Source organism: Chelonia mydas, chromosome 2, assembly GCF_015237465.2.
Source record: "Chelonia mydas isolate rCheMyd1 chromosome 2, rCheMyd1.pri.v2, whole genome shotgun sequence".
NCBI lineage: Eukaryota > Metazoa > Chordata > Testudines > Cheloniidae > Chelonia > Chelonia mydas.
In genome coordinates, this window is record NC_057850.1 from 3,700,605 (window position 1) to 3,721,549 (window position 20,945).

General features: G+C 63.1%; 1 protein-coding gene across 1 annotated transcript; it reads right to left on the reverse strand.

The window, feature by feature from the left end:
* Positions 1 to 1,033: 1,033 nt before the first annotated feature.
* On the reverse strand, positions 1,034 to 20,414 carry LRRC24 (leucine rich repeat containing 24). Its single transcript, XM_037891591.2, has 5 exons — positions 20,208 to 20,414; positions 7,068 to 7,230; positions 5,702 to 5,980; positions 4,958 to 5,126; positions 1,034 to 2,495 (listed from the first exon to the last, which is right to left on the reverse strand). The coding sequence occupies exons 1-5, from the start codon at positions 20,249 to 20,251 to the stop codon at positions 1,483 to 1,485; spliced, it is 1,668 nt and encodes a 555-aa protein (XP_037747519.1). The 5' UTR covers positions 20,252 to 20,414; the 3' UTR covers positions 1,034 to 1,482.
* Between the last annotated feature and the right edge of the window lie 531 nt (positions 20,415 to 20,945).

A 20,945-nucleotide genomic window follows, 5' to 3' on the forward strand; every position in this document is an offset into this window, starting at 1 on the left:
GCCCCAATGTGGGGAACCCCAGGTCTGAGCCTTCCCACCTGGGCACCCCCACCCAGACCATGAAAGCTGGGGGCCATGCTGCTCAGACAGCCCGACACTGGCACACCAGAGCAGTCGCCAGCACCGCCAGCCACCATCCCTGGAGAGTTTATCGGGCCCTTTTTGGTTTTGCAGTCGCAGCTGCTTGCGAGACCTGCCAGGAAACGGCGACTCGGCATCTGTCTGCACCACGCGCTGTGCCCTCTGCTCCTTCCGCAACCCCCCTGCACTCCCATGGCTGGGTGGGGTGCGTCTGTCCTCGAGCATGAACTCTGGGGGGCGCCGGAAATATTAGCACTGCCACCATCAGCCTGTTGTCCTCCACCCTAGCCTGCGGGCCTGCCCAGGCAAAGCCGCCGAGAGCGGATGGACTTTCTAGACAGGGGGGAGGGAGAGGAGCAGGATGGGGGGAGATCAGCAACGTCTCAGTGCGATCGTGGGGCAGGAGCCATCACCCACCCTTGGAGCAGGGCTCCCATGAGCCAGGTCGCGGCAGGGACTCGACCCAGCCCAAGAGGCCACTGACCCTCAGGCTCATCTCTGGCCTCTCAGGACGCTGGCTTTCAAAGATCCATTTGGCCCAGGGTACAGTCATGGTGGCTAAGAAACTCCTTGGCTCAGCGCGGGGGGCCTGGCCTTGGGGCCAGAAACAGGAAGCTAAGAGAAGCCCAAGCTGAGCTGGGGTTCTGGGGTACGTGTGAGCAAGGGGGGGACACAGGAGGACTCAGGCAGCGGCAGCATCCCCTGGCCCAGGGAAGGGGATCGACGCCCAGGAGGACACCCCAGAGCTAGAAATAGCCATGGGGCTCTGCCCCGGCCTGGGAAGCAACGGGGTCCCCTCCCTGCAGAGGGTAACAGAAAGGGCTGGGCCAGACGCACCAACCCCCAGCTCTGGCCGTCACGCGCCTGTGTAAAACGTCCCGCCTTTGGAGCTGAACGGACCGGAGCCAGGCTGGGGTTTGTAGGTCCTACAAATATGGCGCTTTTCCATGGCTCCTGACAGTGACGCAATTTTATTTCTTTCGTTAAAAAACACCCCACCCCCGGCGACTCTTTCAGCTCCGGGAGAGGTTTCCCTCCCTTGGCCAGGCCGGCGACGCCCTGGGGGTCCTGGGTGGCTTCACAGTGTCTCCAGCCGGGCAGGGGAAGCCGGGAGCAAATGGGGCTCACCCTGCCGTGCAGCTGTCTGGCTGGGCAGACGGCCTGTCTCACCGCCCACCCCCGGGAACCAACCATGCCCGGTGCTGGTGACGCCCAGGCAGGCTTCAGCCTCTGCCAGGGCAGACCCAGCTCCCTCTCGACTTGCCCGAAATCACAGAGGGCAGAGCTATCGCAGCTACAGGGACGCAGGAGACCGGTCAGGGGTCACAGCCGCACTGGAATGAGGACGGGGGCGTCTGTCCCATTGCCCTGCCCTAATGCCCCCCATCTCCCCACGGTGCCTCAGCAGTGGATCTCGTAGGCGATCTGCGGCTGGAACGCAAGTCCCTGATTGACAAACAGTTCGCTGGCCTCCCGCTCGCCCTCCTCCTCCCCCTCCGGGGTCTGCGTGGCCTGGTCCTGCAGCAGCTCTGGAAGCCCCGGGAAGGCCCCGGCCAGCCCCTCGGGGTCCTTGTAGGTGGCGAAGAGCGGCTTGGTGCGGTCGATGACGAACATCTCGTGGCCCCGCTCGTCGCGGTACTCCTCCAGCTGGGCGAAGGTGGTGGGCCCGTCCGAGTAGTCGTTGACGTAGAGGATGTTCTCCTCCTTCTTGGCCTTTTTCCGCTTGCGATGCTTCCTGTAGATCATGACGATGAGGAGCAGCGCGACGAGGGCCAGCAGCGAGATGCCCACGGCGATGGCCGTCTGCGTGGCCATGCTCAGGGCGTTGAAGTCCATGCTCTCCATGTCGTAGAGGGGCTCCTGGCTGACGTCCACGGAGGCCGGGTAGGCGCGCGGCGGCGGCTGCTGCTGGGAGCGGTTGACCATGAGGCGGAAGAGCACGCGGGCCGTGCCGCCCGGGTTGGAGGCCTCGCACTCGTACTTGCCGGCGTGGGCCACCGTGATGTTGTTGAGGAAGAGCATCCCACTCCCCGTGTCCGAGTCGAAGCGCTCCCGGCCGCCGCGCTCCCGCAGCTCCGCCGTTCCGCCCAGCGGCTTGGCGCTCGCCGTGGCAGGCCCTGCCCGCGCGTGGGCCACCTTCCGCCAGCTCACCAGCGGCTGCGGGTAGCCGGAGGCCTGGCAGGAGACCCGCAGGTCGTCCCCGAGCCGGGCCGTCGCCTCCAGCGGCTCCACCTGCACCACAGGCGGGATGCAGATCAGGCTGTTCCCGGAGATGTCCAGCAGGCTCTGGTAGGCCAAGCGCGGGGGCTCCGAGCACACGATCTTCTTGTCCAGCGAGCTGAGGAGACGCTGCCCTTCCTCCTTGATCCAGGCGCCGAGCCAGTGCAGGGCGCAGTCACATCGCCAGGGGTTTTCTGCCAAGAGAAGCTGGGTCAGTCGGGACGGTGTCCAGTCGCCTGAGCCCCGCCCCAAGCCAAGGAAGGGGCCGGCCGATGAAGAGGCGCGTCCAGACGGCTCAGCCATACCACCGCGGCGCAGCGGGCCGGAGGGAGCTGTGCTGCACAGCTCCAGGGAGCCGGAGTGGGGATCGTGGGGCGGGGGGGTAGCTCGGGGAATGGGCGGAAATTCAGTCGAAGGAAAGTCTGGCTGAAGCTGGGGGAGTTTCCCTGCCAGGGAGAGCCGTGGGGTGGGGGCTCATGGGCTGAGCACAGGTGAGGGGGGCTGGGCGGTGACCGATCTCCCACGGGGGCAGACTGGTTACACCTCGCCCCTCTCCTGCACGTTGTGCTCTGAGAGAGTTTCGGCACCTCAGCCCCCACACCCCAGCACAATCGTCCCCGCTGCACTGCCGGAGGGGGGGTCACTCAGGGTCCCACAGGGAGCGTGTCCAGAGTTGGGAATCAAACCCAGGCCTCTCGACTCCCCGCCCCGGGCGTTAACTGCTAGATCCGCTGCCTCTCAGAGACGCCTGCCAGGTGAAGAGATGTTGAACGACACCATCGCTGGGGGAGTATCCTGGGGGACAACCCCTAACTGCCCCTACCAGTCAGCACCCTCTATCCCCCCTGGACAACAGGGGGCAACCCCACGGCAGCTAATTTCCCAGGTGTGATGAAGCAGGACTGTTCTTAATGTTTCCTCTGAATAGTGTGGGGATGCCTCAGTTTCCCCTAGGCAGTTCTTTAGTATCTAGGTGGTGGGGTAAGGGTGTATGATCGTTGCAGAGCCCTAGAGAGCAGGTGTGTGCAGGGGTCTGGACACAGAGAATGGCCGACACCCTGTTTCCTGGCCACTGATGGCCTGGGCCCTTCCCCCCTGCAAGGTGAGAGCTAAAGGGTTGGAGAACAAAGGAATCCGGTGACCTCCCGCCCGGAAAGGGACAAAGCCCAGAGGAGGAGGAGGGGCTGGAGAGAGTTTCAGTTTGGGGCTGGCTGGGGACATGGAGTGAAGGGCAGACGTGGTTGTCTGACTCACTGCCCCCCAAAATGGACCCGGCTGAGGGGTCCTGTTCTCTGCACTTACAAGCTCTGGTTTAGACCGTGTTCCTCTCGTCTAATAAACCTTCTGTTTTACTGGCTGGCTGAGACTCACATCTGACTGCGGAGTTGGGGTGCAGGACCCTCTGGCTTCCCCAGGAGCCCCGCCTGGGCGGACTCGCTGTGGGAAGCGCACGGAGGGGCAGAGAATCATAGAATCATAGAATATCAGGGTTGGAAGGGACCCCAGAAGGTCATCTAGTCCAACCCCCTGCTCGAAGCAGGACCAAGTCCCGGTTAAATCATCCCAGCCAGGGCTTTGTCAAGCCTGACCTTAAAAACCTCTAAGGAAGGAGATTCTACCACCTCCCTAGGTAACGCATTCCAGTGTTTCACCACCCTCTTAGTGAAAAAGTTTTTCCTAATATCCAATCTAAACCTCCCTCATTGCAACTTGAGACCATTACTCCTCGTTCTGTCATCTGCTACCATTGAGAACAGTCTCGAGCCATCCTCTTTGGAACCCCCTTTCAGGTAGTTGAAAGCAGCTATCAAATCCCCCCTCATTCTTCTCTTCTGCAGACTAAACAATCCCAGCTTCCTCAGCCTCTCCTCATAAGTCATGTGCTCTAGACCCCTAATCATTTTTGTTGCCCTTCGCTGGACTCTCTCCAATTTATCCACATCCTTCTTGTAGTGTGGGGCCCAAAACTGGACACAGTACTCCAGATGAGGCCTCACCAGTGTCGAATAGAGGGGAACGATCACGTCCCTCGATCTGCTCGCTATGCCCCTACTTATACATCCCAAAATGCCATTGGCCTTCTTGGCAACAAGGGCACACTGCTGACTCATATCCAGCTTCTCGTCCACTGTCACCCCTAGGTCCTTTTCCGCAGAGGATGCTGAATGCTCCGGGGTCAGACCCAGGAAGGTGGAAGCCGGGTGAACTGTGTGTCCTGAAGACAGGCTGCTCACAGAGAGGAGACTCCCCCAGAGTCCAGCCTGGCTTCGTAGGGAGCAGTTCCAGAGCATCACCTGGGGGGACTCCGTGACACCAGGCCTCGCTGCCCGAGCCAGGGCCCCGTCTGCTGTGCCTGGGGGAGAGGCCCCTCTCAGCAGCCTGCAGTCCCACTCCCTGCCCAGAGCCTTGGCTCTCTCTGCCAGCTCCCTGCTCCGCATCCAGGCCAGAGAGCTGCCTGGGCCCCAACAGCCTGAACGCTGGGGCCCGGGGGCAGCCAGGCTCAGGGCCTGGTCACACAGATTATTATTGGACTTTCCAGAGGGAGCCCTTGGTCCTGCCAAGCAACAAGACCAGCAGATTCCGCCCCCCACCCGGTCTGACCTGCAGGTGGCGCTGCAGCGGCCAGGCGCCCTGGCACAGGGGGGCCGGTGGTTACCTGTCAGCCTCAGCACCTGCAGGCTGATGAGGGGGCGCAGGGCGGGGCGGCTGATGGTGCGCAGGTTGTTCTTGCTGAGGTCGAGCAGGGCGAGGGAGGAGAGCCCCGCCAGCGCCTGCTCCTCCAGGGCCCCGATGCTGTTCTCCTGCAGGTGCAGCTCCTGTAGCCTCTGCAATGGAGCAGGGGGAGGGAGGGTCACCTGCAAGGGCTGCTCGCTCGGCCGCTGGAGAGCGCTGGGCTAGACCTGGGGGGCTGACGGGGCCCGACACGCCTGACATGCACCCGCCCGTGCAAAGACGCGCCTGCACCGGCAGGCCCAAGCCATCGTGCACACGTCCACACCCCCACCAAACACACTGACACGTACACAGAGGCTGACGTAGGCCCGCCGGCTCCCACCCCGACGCGCACACACGTTCCCCCCCGACTCACATCCAGAATGCCGCAAGCCGCTGCCCTTCACGCTGCGAGCCGCAAGAGACCCCCCCCAATTTCACAGGGACCCCGGAGCATTCACCGGTAACAGGCTCAGCTCTTTCCGCGTTCCACGTACCGGCCCCTGGGAGATGGGGGAACATTATTCCCATGTTACGGGGTGGGGGAATCCGGGCTCCCAGCCTCACCTCCGTTTCTCAGGCCATTCCAGCCCCTCGGCTGCTGCGTTCCTCCCAGGAGCGGAGCACCTGCCTCCCCTGGCCGCACGGGGCTCCCACCAGCGGGCGGACGCAGGCAGCCCCCTCTCACCTGCAGGTCGCAGAAGGTGAAGTCGAGCAGCTTGGTGATCTGGTTGCCGGCCAGGTAGAGGACGCGCAGGTGCTCCAGGCCCTTGAAGATGCTGCTGCTGAGGAGGTGGATGCGGTTGCCGTTGAGGGCCAGCTCCAGCAGGTGCTGCTGGCTGAGGAAGGCGCCCGGCTCCAGCGCTGAGATGGTGTTGTTCTGTATGTAGAGGTACTGCAGGCCCCGCAGCGCCGCCAGGTCCTGCCGGTGGATCTGCGTGATGCTGTTATCCTGCAGGAAGACGGTCTGCGGAGGGGACATGGGGTGAGAGCAAGACCCTCCCCAGCCCCCTGCAACCTCCCTGCCCCATGGTGAGAAACAGGGGCAACTCCCACTGGAGTAACCCAGCCCTGACAGAACCTCCCTCCCCCACATGCCAGGCTTTGGCCCAGGGCTCTCCCGTGCCAGCCGGGTCAGGGACAAAGCCCCAGTAGCTCTGTCACTAGGGCATGTGCTCAGGGGTCGGGTACCCCGTGTGCACGGGGGGCATTCTAGCAGGGTTTACCCAGAATGCACTGAGGCTCATCACGGCACCGGCCTTTCCGTCCTCTCTCCTGGTTTCTCTAGCCTCGTTCAGTGGCTGCAGGTTGGCGAGGGGCCTGCTGCCTGGTTCACCCAGCGGACCGGGTGGGGCTGCTAGTGCCGACGGCCCCTTCTGACCCAGCCCCTGTGGAGCCTACACCAGGAGTGAGGTGTTCAGGGCATGACATTCCCCCCAGCCCTAAGCCCTGTAGCTAAGCCGAGTTAATTGTTACACATAGACCAGTCCTTGCTATGCAGACTCTTCCAGCACAACATCGCTACGATCCGGCCTTTCCTCTCCATCCACACCGCTCAAACCCTCGCCCCAGCATCTCCATCAGGGCACCGTCCCTCTCTCTGGCCCCGACAAACGCAGTCTCCCCGGCTCCTCTCCACTCTGCTGCCAAGACCGTTCTCCCAGCTGGCCCCTCTCTTTGGATCCTTCCCCCAGCTCCCCCTGGTCTAGCGCATCGAACACGAGCTCCTGTCTTCGGCTGCGGGCGCGTTGAGACAACTGCCTGCCATGGACCAGTATCGTATACTTGTTCTCCCCCCCCGTAGCCATCTGTTGTCTCTAGCCCTGTAATTAGCCTGGGCAGGGACTGACTTTTTATTCTGTCTGTACAGCACCTAGCGCTACCATAATAATAATAATGGGCACCTGAGCGCCATCCCTGAGCTTGGCTGGTCCCGCCCCATGTCTCAGTTTCCCTCTCTGTAGAAGGGGATAATGACCCTTCCCCCGCTCCCAAGGGTGCCTGCTGGACGGATGCCAACATGAAACTGGGGGGCCTGGGGGGGCCGGCCGTACCTGGGTGGAGGGGTGGATGCTGGCCGGGATCTCCTTGAGGCCGAGGGAGCCGCACTCCACGGTCATGCTGTAGCAGCGGCAGGTAGTGGGGCAGCCGTTGGCCCTGAGCGCCAGCAGGCCCAGGAGGAGGAGGGGCGAGACAAGCAGGGCCATTTTAGACCAGCTGCCAAAGAGACAGAGAGCGGGGGCTGAATATGGCCAATGCTGAACGGATCCCCTTCCCCAAACCCCACCGCCCCAGCGGAGTCGGGACTGGAACCAGGCGCCCCACGCTTGCCCGCTGAGCCAGGGGAGGTCTTCCTCGGCCCAGCCCCAGCAGTAGGTCCCTGCTCCCGTACACGGGTCTGGCCACCGGAAGGCGACACTCACATGTGAGTCCTACCCATCCGTCCCCAAACCAGACTGGGGCTCCCACGGCCCAGAGCTACCCCGACCTGGGGCAAACGGCCCAGAGCCGAGTAGAAGCGCCAGTTAGAGGCAGGAGAACGCCTGGAGCAGCCCCCACGATGGGGAGGGATCAGTTGGGGGAGCAGCCAATGGGGCAAGGAACACGGACTTTGAATGGCAGGGCAAACGGGGGCGCTGGCTCCCAAGGGACAGGGGGCAGATGCTCTGAGCTGGATGGGCCAGAGGCTGGACAGTAGGGCACAGCCCTGCCCCGGAGCCTGAGTAGGACCAGATCAGGCCTTTGCAGCTCCACCGTCAAGATTCTGTCGCTGCTCAGTGGGGCTGATGGGGCTGGAAGCTCGTCCGAACCAGCCCAGCTCCTTCCCTCCTGTCCCTAAGCGCCAACACCACCACCCCCAGCCTTCCCTCCCTGCCCCTAGCCCCCCATTCCAGCTCCTTCCCATCCCTGAGCGCCAATCCCCCCATCCTTCCCACCCTGCCCCCAGCCCCACCCCATCCCTGAGTGCCAATCCCCGCCAGCCTTCCCTCCCTGCCCCCAGCTCCTTCCCCGTCCCAGAGCGCCAATCCCCCAAGCCTTCCCACCCTGCCCCCAGCCCCACCCCATCCCTGAGTGCCAATCCCCGCCAGCCTTCCCTCCCTGCCCCCAGCTCCTTCCCCGTCCCAGAGCGCCAATCCCCCAAGCCTTCCCACCCTGCCCCCAGCCCCACCCCATCCCTGAGTGCCAATCCCCGCCAGCCTTCCCTCCCTGCCCCCAGCTCCTTCCCCGTCCCAGAGCGCCAATCCCCCAAGCCTTCCCACCCTGCCCCCAGCCCCCCATTCCAGCTCCTTCCCCGTCCCTGCTCTGCAGCCCTTTTGACACTTCACAGGCCCGGCCCTGCCCGCACTGATGCCAAGTGGAGTTTGCCGAGTGACTCCCATGGCAGCAGGATCGGGCCCTCTGCTTCGCCCCAATATGAGGCCAGGCTGACAGCCCTGGGCCCGATGGCCTCGGGGCGTCCCGCAAGGGGCAGAGCGACGGGGGCTCACCCTCTGGGGCCCGTTCAGTCCCTGGCCTCCCGACAGAGGCTGCAGCAAGCGCCAGTGGCCGTGTCATCTCTGGCCCCCAGCCCTGGCGAAGGCGGGACTGAGACCCAGCGAACTCATCACGCCAGCTGCCAGGCAGGAATGGGGAGGACAGGGTTGTTGCCTCATCCTGGAACCAGCTGGCCCCCCCAGAACGCCCCCATTCCCCAAGGAGCAGCGCGGCATCGGCTAGCTGGGGCTCCCAGAACCCCTGCTCAGGGGCCTGCCCTGGGCTCCCTGCGGGGAAGGAGCGGTCGGCCTGGCTGCATCTCAGTGGGGAAGGCCCCTCCCTGGCTGGGCCTAATGCAGGGCAAATGCCAGGCCCTGCGGAGCGGCTCCGGGCAGGGCTGCGCCTGGCAGCCGGCTGGGATGGGGGAGCAGCGACACCGCGTTCCCCAGGGTGTTGTGTTAAAGGGACATAGCTCTTATTAGATGAAGCCGGGGGGGGGGGGGGTCTGCACCCCTTGCCAGCCCCCAGGCAGTTAGCCCCCAAACTTTGTGAGCACCTCTCTTGGCAGGCGGCAGAGAGATGCTCCAGCGGCTTGGGTGCTAGGGACTTACTGCTGGTCTCCAGAGCAGAGGGTCCCCCTCCCTGAGCCCTCTGGGGCCTGGGACGTACCCCCAGAGCTCTGAGGAAGGGCCTAGCGCTGATCCCACCCCTGGAGCGGGCGGGCTCCCTGCCAGGCTCAGGTCCCTCCCTGCCTCCCGTGACCTGTCCCGCAGAGCTGGGGGGAGCGGGGGGGGTACCGCCAGCTGTCTGCTGGGGATTCGCAAGCTGCTTTCACTAATTTGTCATTGCCTGGGGAGGCCTGATTTCCAGTTCTGCAGCCGCTGGCAGGACAGCAGTGGGCCCCCACCCCAAGGAGTAGGAATGGGTGGGGGGGTCCCCTCCCCCTCTGGAACGGCCACGGGGACCAGGAAAGCGGCCTCAGAGAACGCTGCCAACAATCGCGGCCAGGAGCCCCAGGACCGGGCCACCACTGGCCATTTGTCCCCTGCCGCCTTCAGGCTCTGACACCCACAAACCTGCCCCAGGCGTGTCCCCTTAACTAGGCCCAGGCCCTGGGGCCACGTGGAGCCCTGTGCTGCCCCATGGCAGGAGCACAGCGAGACGGTCTCCTTTTCCCACGTGCTTTGGGACACATCTTCGCCCCACAGGAGGCCCCACAGGTGAGGGGGAAGAGGCTGGGTGGGGCCCCTGGGCTGGATACCTGGGCTGAAGATGGGCAGCCGTGGTCATGAGGTGCCAGGGCCCCATGGAGACACCCGCAGGCAGCGAGGTCTTTCTGGCTACAGGAAGGGTGAGAGACCCGCTTGGCCCACTGGACCCCAGGCTCTGGCCCAGCTGCTCTGCACGGGCGAAGCCAGGCCAGGGACACTGGCACGCTCACCGGTTCGCTGGGGTCCTTGTGCCACCATCCCCACCCCCAAACGGGCAGAGACAGCTCAGCGCCTCCTAAACCCATTAGAGGCTTTGGCTCCCGTCTCAAGCAATCAAGCAAAGCCCCGAATGCCAGCAGCACCCGGCCACGAGGGCTCACACCAGGGCAGTCCCTCCCTCCTCCCTAGCCCCTCCGATAGCCCCCGCCGCAGCCTAGGGGCTGGAGAGGCGATTGCTCACTGCTGACAGGTGCTGGGCTGGCCCTCGACACCAAAGGGCCTCGCAGCAAGTGTGGAATGGGGCAGGGGCCATGCAAGCTGCTGCCCCCGGGGTGGAAGAACTCGCCCCAGCCCGTTCCCTCCACGCCTTTCCTTCTGCCGAGATTCTCCATCACGGTGCCGCCCCTGCCAACGGGCGGCCACGTCCCCAGACAGACCTCGGCTCGCTCAGCAGCCTTCAGATGGTGAGGTGAGGACTCCCCAGGCACTGGATCCTGTGACCCGGAAGGGAGCATGGTGCCGAGTCCCGCACTAACTCCCGAGCCAGGCTCCCCTCTTGTCCTGACGCACGGCCTCGTGGGCACAGCCCCGGGAGGGCTCAGGAGAGCGGGGGTCAACTCCCGACTCTGCCACAGACTCCCTGCGTGACCCTGGGAGAGTCACTTACTGTGCAAGCAGAGACCTTTGGGCTCCCACCACTTCTTCCCTCCCAGCTGCCGGGCAGGCATGGCGCTGGCCAACCCCTGGGGGCATCAGCGCCAAGTCATTATGCAGCTGGGCTGCATCCTGTATGGAGCGATAGCCTCACTGCCCAGGGCCTGGGAGCCAACAGGTCTGGGGCTCAGCTGTGCCCGGTGCACTGGCCTACACAAGTGCCCAGCATTACCCAAGCAATGGGGCAGAGAGGCCCAGAGCTGCTCACCCCATAGGACCAATCAGCGCACACTGGCTGAGTATCCGAAGGAGGCTGAGTATGGGAAGGGACCAAGCCCCTCCAGGAGGCAGGGGAATCAGTCAGGAGGCGACAAGGGGGTCTAACGAGAGGACAAGGATGAAATGGAGCAAAGGGAAAGTGGAGGCCAACTAATGGGAAAGAAGGTAACCAGGAGACGTCCTGGGCTGTGCAAACCGCCTCCCGCTGGTCGACTCTCCCATTGCTTGTGCGACTCTCAGCTAGACTGGGCAGACGGCAGGGAGCGATTCTGCACTGGCTCCTAGGGAGCAGACCAGGGTGGGGGCCTAAAATGGCTTTTCCATGGCACTGAGCTGGGATTCAGGAGGCCTGGAGTCGATTCCTGCCTCTGTCACTGACTTCCTGTGTGACCTTGGGCACATCACTCGTGCTCTCTGTGCCTCAGTTCCCCCCTATCTGAACGGGGGAGGATAAACCCTGCCATTAGTCCATGACCTCTTCAGGGCAGGGACTGTCTCGCTGCACCCACATTGGTCCAACCCAAATAAAAAACAATAGCCCAGCTGCGAGCTCCTCCCCCCCCCCCGGCAGCTGCCGGAGGAGCTGGCCCCCATCACAAACATACAGCAGTTGAGGAAAAGCCCCTAAAACAGCCACGAGAAACTGACGTCCCCAGGCAGCACATTCACGCATGGACACGATCTACCGCTCAGCCCGGGCGGATACCTTAACTCCAAGCCCCCGGGCAGCAGGACCAACCACCCCACTCTGCCCCAAACGCTCAGGAGGCCAGAGCGGACGAGTCACTGAGGAGAGCAAATCAAAGACAAGAAGCCGGACGCTCCGGCTCCCTGCATGGAAGGGGCATGCTCGTAGCTGCTCCCCGCAGCGCTGGGTGCAGCTCTGGCAGGACTTGGTGCCCACGGGCAGGGAGCCACCCCGTCCAGAGAGGAGTGTCCGCGAGACACAAACACCACCTGCTCCAGGGGCCAAGGGAGAGACTCCCCCACGGGGCCAGGAATCGGAAACGACATCGCACAGAGAGGCGAGGAAGAGAGACTGTGCCTGGCTCTGGGGATGCCGGGCTCTGGCCACCAGCAGGGCTGGGGCTGGGATTCTGGGCTGCTAGCCCAGTGGGCAAAGTCTGCACCAGCCTGGGGTTGTCTCCTCCCCATGGAGCAGCACCAGCCAAAGGGACCCTCCCCCCGACACAGAGACTGGGAGTGGGGGTCCTGGTTGATGTGACAGCTGGGTGGCTGGGGTGGGGGCGGTTGATGAGACGACATGGGGCAGCAGGGAGGGTGGGGGGCCGTTCATAGCATGATACCTGGGCAGCTGGGGGGGTGATGGCATGATTCCTGGGTAGCTGGGGGTGGGGGTGTTGATAACATGACACCTGGGCAGCTGGGGGAGGAGCTGGGGGCCGTGGATGGCTGGCAGCTGGGGGGGGGGAGCTGGGGGCCAAGCTGGGGGCTGTGGCTGGCTATTGGGGGGCGCGGTTGGAGGGCATGACTCCCAGGCAGCCCCGCTGCAGGGGCATCACAGGGGGTTGCTATCAGCTTAGGCCTCTTTACCGCAGGTTTCATGGCGTATTTAAAGAGCTCCAAATAATTCCAAAGCTGCTTATGGGGCGGGGGATTTGGGACTCAGGCTTCTCCCGAGAGGGATTAGCCATGGGCAGGGGGAGGGGCACCCACAAGCACCGAGAGTGTGGGGGGCTTGCAGGACTCGTTGGGCTGGTCCCAGTGGGCAGCCGGGTGTGTGCATGGAGTGGGGCATCTATGTGCAGGGAAGGAGGTGGGGGTGGATAGTCGGTATGTGTAGGGGAGGGGAGCCTGTGGGAAGGGTGATGTGTGTATGAACAGAGGGGTGTGTGTGTGTGTGTGTGTGTAATGGGTGTGTGCAGACAGTATATGATCAGGGAAGGGGTGTGTGTGTGTAACGGGTGTGTGCAGACGGTGTATGATCAGGGAACGGGTGTGTGCAGACACTGTATGATCAGGGAAGGGGTGTGCATGTGATGATTGCGTGCAGACGGTGTATGATCAGGGAAGCGGGGGGGTGTGTAACAGGTGTATGCAGACAGTGTATGATCAGGGAAGGGATGTGCGTGTGTGTATAGGGAAGGGGAGATGCGTGGATATGGGCAGGAGAAGTGGGTGCCCGCATTAGGGACACTGACTCTTTGCACTGATTGCTGGATCCCCATCGCAGGAGGGGATCAGGGAGCCGCATGCCCAACACATGCCATAGAGCACAGGAGCCCTGCCCTACTGAGGAGAGGGGGGCCCTGGGGCAGCATCAGGGGCTATATAGATCCCCTGGGAAGGAGAGAACAGAGACAAAAGGGAAGGGACTTGCCCAGGGTCACACCGAAAATCTGTGGCAGAATCAGGAATAGAACCCAGGAGTCCTGTCCATAGCCCTCCTGCTCTACCCCACTAAACCCCACTCCCCTCCCCAAGCTGGGGATAGAACCCAGGAGTCCTGACCCCCGGCCTTGTGCTTCATGCATTAGACAGTGCTGCCTACTCACACGTTCCATCAGATATATTCCTCTTCCCCGCTCCTCTCCCCCAGCTGAGAACATCTGCCCCCCTGAGACTGGCACACGCCCTGCCTCTGGCTTTTCCCTGCCACATTCTTCCTATCGGCCTGATCAGGCCTGACCAACCCCCACTGCAAAACACACTAAATAGAGATGCTGTTTTTCTCTTTGCTCTGAACTCAGGGGTGGAGGGAGGCTGTGGCATTGCCAGGGATGGTGGGTGTGTGTCCCTGCCTGGCCACTGCCCTCCCAACTTTTGGGGCTGGGGGAGGGGCAGGAAGATGTTACCCTCAAGCCCAGTGAGATCACTGGGGTTGGGATCACTGGGGGGAAACTGAGGCACAGAAAGGGGAAGGGACTCACAGCCAGTCAGTGGAGGAGCTGGGGACGGAACCCAGGAGTCCTGTGCTTTAATCGCTGGGCCACGCTGCCTCCTTTGCCTGCATGGCTAACAGTGATCTGTGAGAAGAAGGCTGGTCCCGTGATTAGAGAGACCTGACTTTGAGTCTCCGCTCTACCATGCCCCCTGTGTGACCTTGGCAAATCACTCAGCGGCTCCGTGCCTCAGTTTCCCACGTGTACAATGGATGTAATGGCCCTACCCAGCGTCCCAGGGGGTTGGGAGGGTAATGCACTACAGGCACAGTGATGCTCTGGGGACGGGGGCTCTAAAAACACCACAGCGCCATTGCCCCGGCGGGAGCAGAGAGGAGTTTTTAATCCAGGAGCTGGGCTCCAGGCCCCCTCTGTGCAGGCCTCATGGCCACTGCAGGCTCCAACCTCTGCTGCTGGCCACCGGCGGGATCCAGCCCGAGCCTCTCTCGCCTACAGAGATCTCGCTGGAGCTGGGGGTCTCATGCACCGAACATGCTCCTAAGCTGGGTTGAGAGGCTGCCTGCCGTGGGCAGGGACCCCCTAGATCAGCGCCCAGGCTGGACCCGGCCCGTCTGTGAAGGACGGAGTCTCTCTGGCTCTGAAGGAAGCACTGGGGCTCCCATCCCAGGCCATCAGTGAGATGAGTTTGATGGGCTCAGCTCAGTCTCTGCTGAGGGACCGTGTGTGCAGGATTTGTGCCATGACCACCCTCCAGAACTTCCTCCCACAAGTCAGGAGAGCAGGGCGGGATCCCCAGCCAGGAGCATCGAGGGGTGAAGATGATGGATGGCGGGGATGATGGCGGGAACTGGGCTTTGATGCTGCGCCTCGTGCACACGGGCGGCCGAGGGCCAGGCCTGCAGGCTAGGACAGGACCCTGCTGTGCGGGGACAGGTGCACTGGCCTTTTGACCCGATTCTGCTGTTCACCAAATCCATCTCTGCTCAGGAGGAGGCTAGAACTCAGAGAGCAGCGGGCTGCAGGGCAGGAGTGAGGGGCATGGGCAGAATTTGGGGGGTGGGTCCCAGAGTGGGACACCTGGGGGGCTGCAGGTTGGGACTGGGGGACACTGGCGGAGCTGTGTGTGTCGGGAGCCCCTGGCTGGGAGAGCAGCCGGCTGTGGGTGGAAATCGAGAGGCACTGGCAGAGTGGCAGGGATCCCAGGGCGGGACGGCCGTGGGTTGGGACCGAGGGACATCGGCAGAAGCGTGTGAAAACACGAAGCAGAAAATAGCCATTCAGACACGTCAGGGTGGCTCCAGCCGCTTTCCTGTCCCGTGAGGGGCTTTGGTTGGGCAGGGTGTGGGGGACGCAGAATGAGCTGAGAGGGGCTTGTAAAGCACCTTCCCCACCAATGTGCGCCAGTGCTGGACAGTCACGACGCACAGCCCGGGCCAGGCAGAGGGTGACAGGGAGTCCCCATGAATCGGCAACTCAGGCCCCTGCCCCCAGCCCCACAAGCAGCTGACAGGCTGGCGAGATGGGAGAATAACGCCCGAGAGGAGACACTTACCCAGACCTCAGCCCCGCTCCCATCAGGGCGCCCAGGGCCAACCAGCCAGGAGAGCGGGGAGGAGAATTCAGAAGGGGGTTTATCAGAGGGGGGAACCGCCAGCTGTCTGTGGGGAGGAGCGGGGAAGCAGGGGTCCTTTCAGTGCACACTGCTCAGCTCCTCAAATGCCCATCGGCAGGGAGGGGCCAGCAAAGGAAAGGTCAGTGCATCGCTCATGCAGCAACCACACAGCCCCGGACACGCACACATCATCCACAGCCCCGGGGGAGCTGAGGGGGATGAATGGCAGGGAAAGTCCCCGCCCCACTCTAGAGCTGGGCCCTGCGGCCCCTTGCTCCAGCTCAGGGCCATAGATCGCGCCAGCCGTTCTACCCGCAAGGTGCTGCTGGGGGATTGGGCACAGACGGGGAAGGGACATGGCCAGGGTCTCACACACAAAGTCAGGGGCAGAGCCGGGAATAGACCCCAGCTCCAAGCCCTGAAGCAGACAGCCTCACACGTTCCGAGGCCCACCGGGGCCAGCACGCAGCACTGTTAACACAGAGAGACTGGCCATTTCCCCCAGCCCACACACACGCTGCCCGCCCCATGGCACGGAGAACGGATACCAGCTGCCACCTTGTCTCCAGACACATCAGCAGCAGGATTACTCGCTCCATGGGTTCAAATACCAGCAGTCCTTCCCAGAAGGACACGAGACTGGCTCAAAAGCCAGGAGAGTTTAAACAATGATAAGATGCAGGCTCTTGTTATTCACCTGCTGGTTTGAGCTTTTGGGAGTGCAGGGGGCACATTTTGGGGCTTTTCACCAGGGTGAGGAGACTAGAGATTCTCCCTTATTCACCTGCCTGCAGCAATGGGGCTTGCAGAAAATCCCCCTATCACAAAAGTTGCAATTAAAATCACAAGAGCTGCAGGGCATGAGTGTCTCTCTCTCCACCCGTCCGGCCGGGGGGATTGGCACCGGTGCACTGGGGAGCGTGCGCTGGTGCACAGAAGTCAGGGCCGTGGCGTGTGACGGATGCTGGGTGCGTGCGAGTGACTGGCCTGCACTGGCGCGCCCCATTGTGCTTACGTTTGAAGGTGTGTGTTTGCGGGTGCGTGTGAGCAGCAGGGCGAGCAGCGTGTCCTTTGATAGGGGGCGTACGTTTGAGCCGGAGCGTGTTTTAGCACGGAGCTCTTTTCTCTGCGTGTCGATGGGGCCGTGTGGGTGTGTTTGCTGCAGCGTGAGCATGCGTGTGGGTGCACGCGGGAGCGTTGTGTGCAGGCTCCTCGGGGCGGAGCAGGGGCGATGTGTCTGCTTTCACGGCTCGGTGCTGCAGGGAGCCTGCCAGCTAGAGCCCTGCTCCACCGCACAACGTTGGCTCTGACCAGAAGCAGGCAGTTAGCTCAGAGCGGTGGAGCAGGGAGAGCGGCTCCAGGGAGTTTCCGATCAGCTTCTCCACCTGACCTGCCTTGTGTGCCGGCAGCACGCTCGCTTTGCCACCAGGACGCGCGAACTCGCAGCAGGTTGCTCAGAAGCAGTCAGCGTAGTCCACAAACACCAGTTCGGGCTCACCTGGTTGTCAGAGCTCCCGGGGGGAAAGAGCAAAGTCTGCCAGCCAGGCTGGGCAGGCCCAGCGCTCCGGTTATCTGGGTGGTTATTTAGCCAGCTCAGCTGAGGTTCGGGGCTGTAGCATGACTGGGATCTCACGGCTTCTGTCCCGTGTTTGCTTTGGAACGGAGCAGCCAGCCAACTCCACCAGTGCTGGAACAGGACATTGACCATGCGGGCCGCTTGCTGTCAGATGGCTCTGACTCCAGCTGGATCGGCCGCACGCCCAGCACCGCGATCTCTCTCCCACCCAAAGCTCTGGTTCTGGCCCACTCCGGTCGTGGGTACTAGGCTGGGTGTCCCGAGAGCTGGAGTCTATCCCCAGCTCTGCCACTGACTGGGGCTCTACTTCTCCTCCCCCAAGGCAGGCCACGTGCCATCTCTCTGGGACAGGGCCCGTGTCTTACACAGCACAATGGGGCTTCCGTCTCCAGCCCTACGCTAATATTAACCACCACCGGCCCTGGAGTTTAAATGCACCGTCAAGGGTTACACACAAAGGAGAGTTCAGAGCTTGGGCCCAGAAGGTTTCTGGGGTGCTGGGCACCTTCCCAGCACACAGGCACCAGCAGGTCACAACGCACATAGGATCTGACGAATGAGACTTTTCCATTGAAGGCTCCCACGGTCCTATACACAGGATAAATCCTTTCATCCACCACTGAAATGCAGCCACCTCTGGAGCGGAACGTCTCAGCCGTGTAACGGTGCACAGCAATCCCACAGAGCGGTTTGGGACAGGAAGTGAGGAGAAAGCCCGCAGCCGATCGCAGCCTCGGAGGGATGTTAGAGCTCTCAGAGTCGGAGTTCTTGTACCAGCACTGACACCGACTCACTCTGTGACCTTGGACTGGGCAGGGCGGGTCCCGTACCCACTCAGTGCCTCAGTTCCCTGGTTGTGAAAAGGGATAATGATGCCGCCCAATCCTACTGCTACACTCTCCAGGCTACTCCCCGCCCCTCTCTCATGGCTTCTCCCAGCCGAGCTTCCCACCTCCTGCCCGCCCATCGACCTCTCCCCTCCTTCCAGGATTCACGTTCCCTTTCCGCACTGACAGCCTCTCCTCGCTCCCCTCTCGGCCGTGGTCTGTTTCGTTGCCTGGAAGCTCCTCAGGGCAGGATAGGTCAGGTCAGTTCTCGCGCGGCTGCTTGGACAGTGCAGAGGCCACGGAACAGGTTAGGTGCCTCCAAAGGGGCTGATCCGAGGCAAACTCAGCAGTGGGGTTGGGGGGGGGGGGTCATTCGCTCGTCCAACCCCAGGAAGATATGAAAACCTGGGGTTGGCTCCACCCTCTCCGATAAGGTTGGCTCTGCCCCACACAGTGCATTTAGCACAGGGGTTATGCTGCCGACAGGCGAGATGTGGCAATCTGGTTGAGGGAACCGGCGCAATACCGAAACGGAAGCTGCTCGGACGAACCCTTCTGCCACCAGGGGATAAAACAAATCTACATGGAACTGCAGAGTGACAGCTAGAATTAGACCAGCCTGCTCTGAAAGCCCAGGCCTTTTCCACCTGAGTTACAAGAGAATCTCCGTGGCTGTTAACAGTACAGGGCCTGTGACACACAGCTGAACAGCTCTGACTCAGGAAGCTAGGGGGCAGTGGCAATCACATGTATCTGGTCCAATCTGTTACAGTATCATTATTAGCATCCCAAACCGGCTACAGGTTAGTGACTTCTGGTGGACTCCCTGGGCACGCAGGGAGCCAGACCTCCAGAAGGGGCGTGACACAAGGTCCTTCGCTGGCTGACCCAGCGGGCAAGACGGAGAGAGATCAGCAAACTACACAAAGTCAAACCATGGCCAAAAGTGTGGAGTGGCCACAGCAGCTGCCCAGCCAGGCCGCACTCTAACCCTGACTCGGCAGGGTCAGCCACCTGGCAGCCATCTGCCCCGGAGCCCAGAGAACCGGGAGTGGGAACAGAGCCTCTTTCAGCTGGCTCTGAACTGCTCCTAGAGCGACAGGGGCCTGGGGCCAGCTCGTCAAGGGCTTGGCACCCACTGTGCCCCCACCGCGCTGAGTCCCTCTGACAATCCAGCCCCGAGGTTGTTGCTGGCTAGCGTCCAAGTCTCAGCCCATGTCCCGAGGGGCGTCCTCATCACAACCTGCTCTGCCTTGGCCCTGTGCTTGGCAGCCACAGCAGAGGGGCCTGGGAGCGAATGAGCCCCGAAGATGGGGTGCCAGCAGGGCAGAGCCTTGCCATACTGCTTCCTGGGCCGCGTCTGCTCTGAGGATCAGAGGATCCAGCCCCCAGAGCCATCAATAAATTCATGTAACACCTCCCCCCAGGCAGAGACAGACCCACTGCCACCAGCCGACCCGGGCGCACCCTGCCACCGTCCATAACCGGCACCTCACGGTTAAAGCAACGACAGATCTTCGGGTTCCAAACGCACAGACCCTGCCACTTCAGCCAAGGAGACTCCCCCTCAGCCGTTAGTGGGACACTGTGGTTCTGGGCCTAGGGCCAGATCAGCCACCTGAGCCCACCAGCCCTGGCTCAGGCCTGATGCTACAGAAAGGGTCACAAAGCTGGGGGAATCCTGGCCCACCCCCTCTCCCGGGGCAGTGGCAGCCAGTGACCCTCTCTCACAGGTAAGGGAGACAGGATTGCTCCTGGCTGGGATCCTGCTCCTTCCCTTTGGCTTTTCCCATTCATCCCCGAGTCTCCCCCCGGCCAACCTCTGGTCTCAGTCTTACCCCCTCCCCTCGATTCTCTCCATGCCCCAGCCCGACCTGGGGACCATCCCAGGAGCAAGACCCAACCCTTCTTGCCAAAACACCCCCCTGCCCTGGGACGTCTGGGCTCAATTCTGCCCTGACTCTCTGCTCAGGAATCAATGGGGCTGCATGGGGGCCAGCCCCTCGTTGGGTACCCTGAGCAGCTGTGACGGAATGGGGAGGGAGGCTGGAAAGGCGCCCAGGTGCGAGCAGATCCCACCAGGAACTCCCCCCGGACACTGGCCCCATGTGTCCCCAGAGCACCTGGCATCTCCATTCCCCTGCCAGGGATTCACCCCGGGCTCTGTCCCGCTGCTGCCACTCGGGTCCTCCCACGGGGGGGGGGGGGGCGGCATGACCGCTCCCTCCCCCACACCTTACAGGGACCTGAACCAGGCCAAAGGGCCGGGAAGAGAACCCAGGCGTCCTAGCTCGGATGGCCCCGCGCTGCTCCCATACGCAGCTCGCCTTCCTCCTTCCCGCCCCCCCCAGAAGGTGACCTCAGCGGGGGGGATGCTGCCCCCAGCTCCGGGAGCCAGACCCGCCCCCATGCAACATCTGGGGACCCCCCCGTACCCCGGGGGCAGGCAGGGCGCTCACGCCCCCGGCCCGGGCTCACCTGAGCGGGCGGGCTGCCTGGCCAGCGCTCCCCGTCCATGGCATCCGCCGTCAGCCCGCGGGGAGCCTCGGCGCGCCTGGCCCCGGCTCCAGCGGGCGGCGTCCCCGGACCGGGTCAGCGGGATCCGGGCGGCCCCTGCGCGCTGCGCGTCCGCCGCCCCCTGCGCCCGGCCCCGACTGCGCCCGGCCGGCGGCGGGGACCGAACCCGCAGCCCCGGCCCGCTGCCGTCGGACCCGATTGGCGGCCGCGGCTGACATCACCCCGGGCTCGGCCAACCGCGGGCCTGCGATGTGATGTCACGCTCCTGAGCCCCGCCAGCGCCCCGTGCGGGGCAGGGGCGCCGGGCTCCCGCAGGCACGCACGGGTCGTACACACACACACACACACACACACACCGCCACAGACACACACACACACCGCCACACACACACAGACACACGCAGCACACACACGGGTCGTACACACACAGCGCCACATACACACCGCCACGGACACACACACACACACACACAGCACACACACCGCCACAGACACACGCACGTGTCGTACACACAGACCGCCACACACACACACAGCGCCACATACACACCGCCACAGACACACGCACAGCATACACACCGCCACACACATACACCGCCACAGACACACGCAGCACACCCACACACAGCGCCACATACACACCGCCACAGACACACACACACACAGCACACGCACGGGTCGTACACACACACCGCCACA

What these genes read in the sequence shown, in the direction of transcription:
- LRRC24 (XM_037891591.2), bottom strand. Translation starts at nt 20,251, where the DNA reads ATGCCATGGACGGGGAGCGCTGGCCAGGCAGCCCGCCCGCTCAG. An exon ending in GCATCCACCCCTCCACCCAG is followed by an intron (nt 5,981 to 7,067) that starts GTACGGCCGGCC and finishes TCCCCTCCGCAG; the next exon opens with ACCGTCTTCCTGCAGGATAA. An exon ending in GCAGGTGCTGAGGCTGACAG is followed by an intron (nt 2,496 to 4,957) that starts GTAACCACCGGC and finishes TTCTCTTGGCAG; the next exon opens with AAAACCCCTGGCGATGTGAC.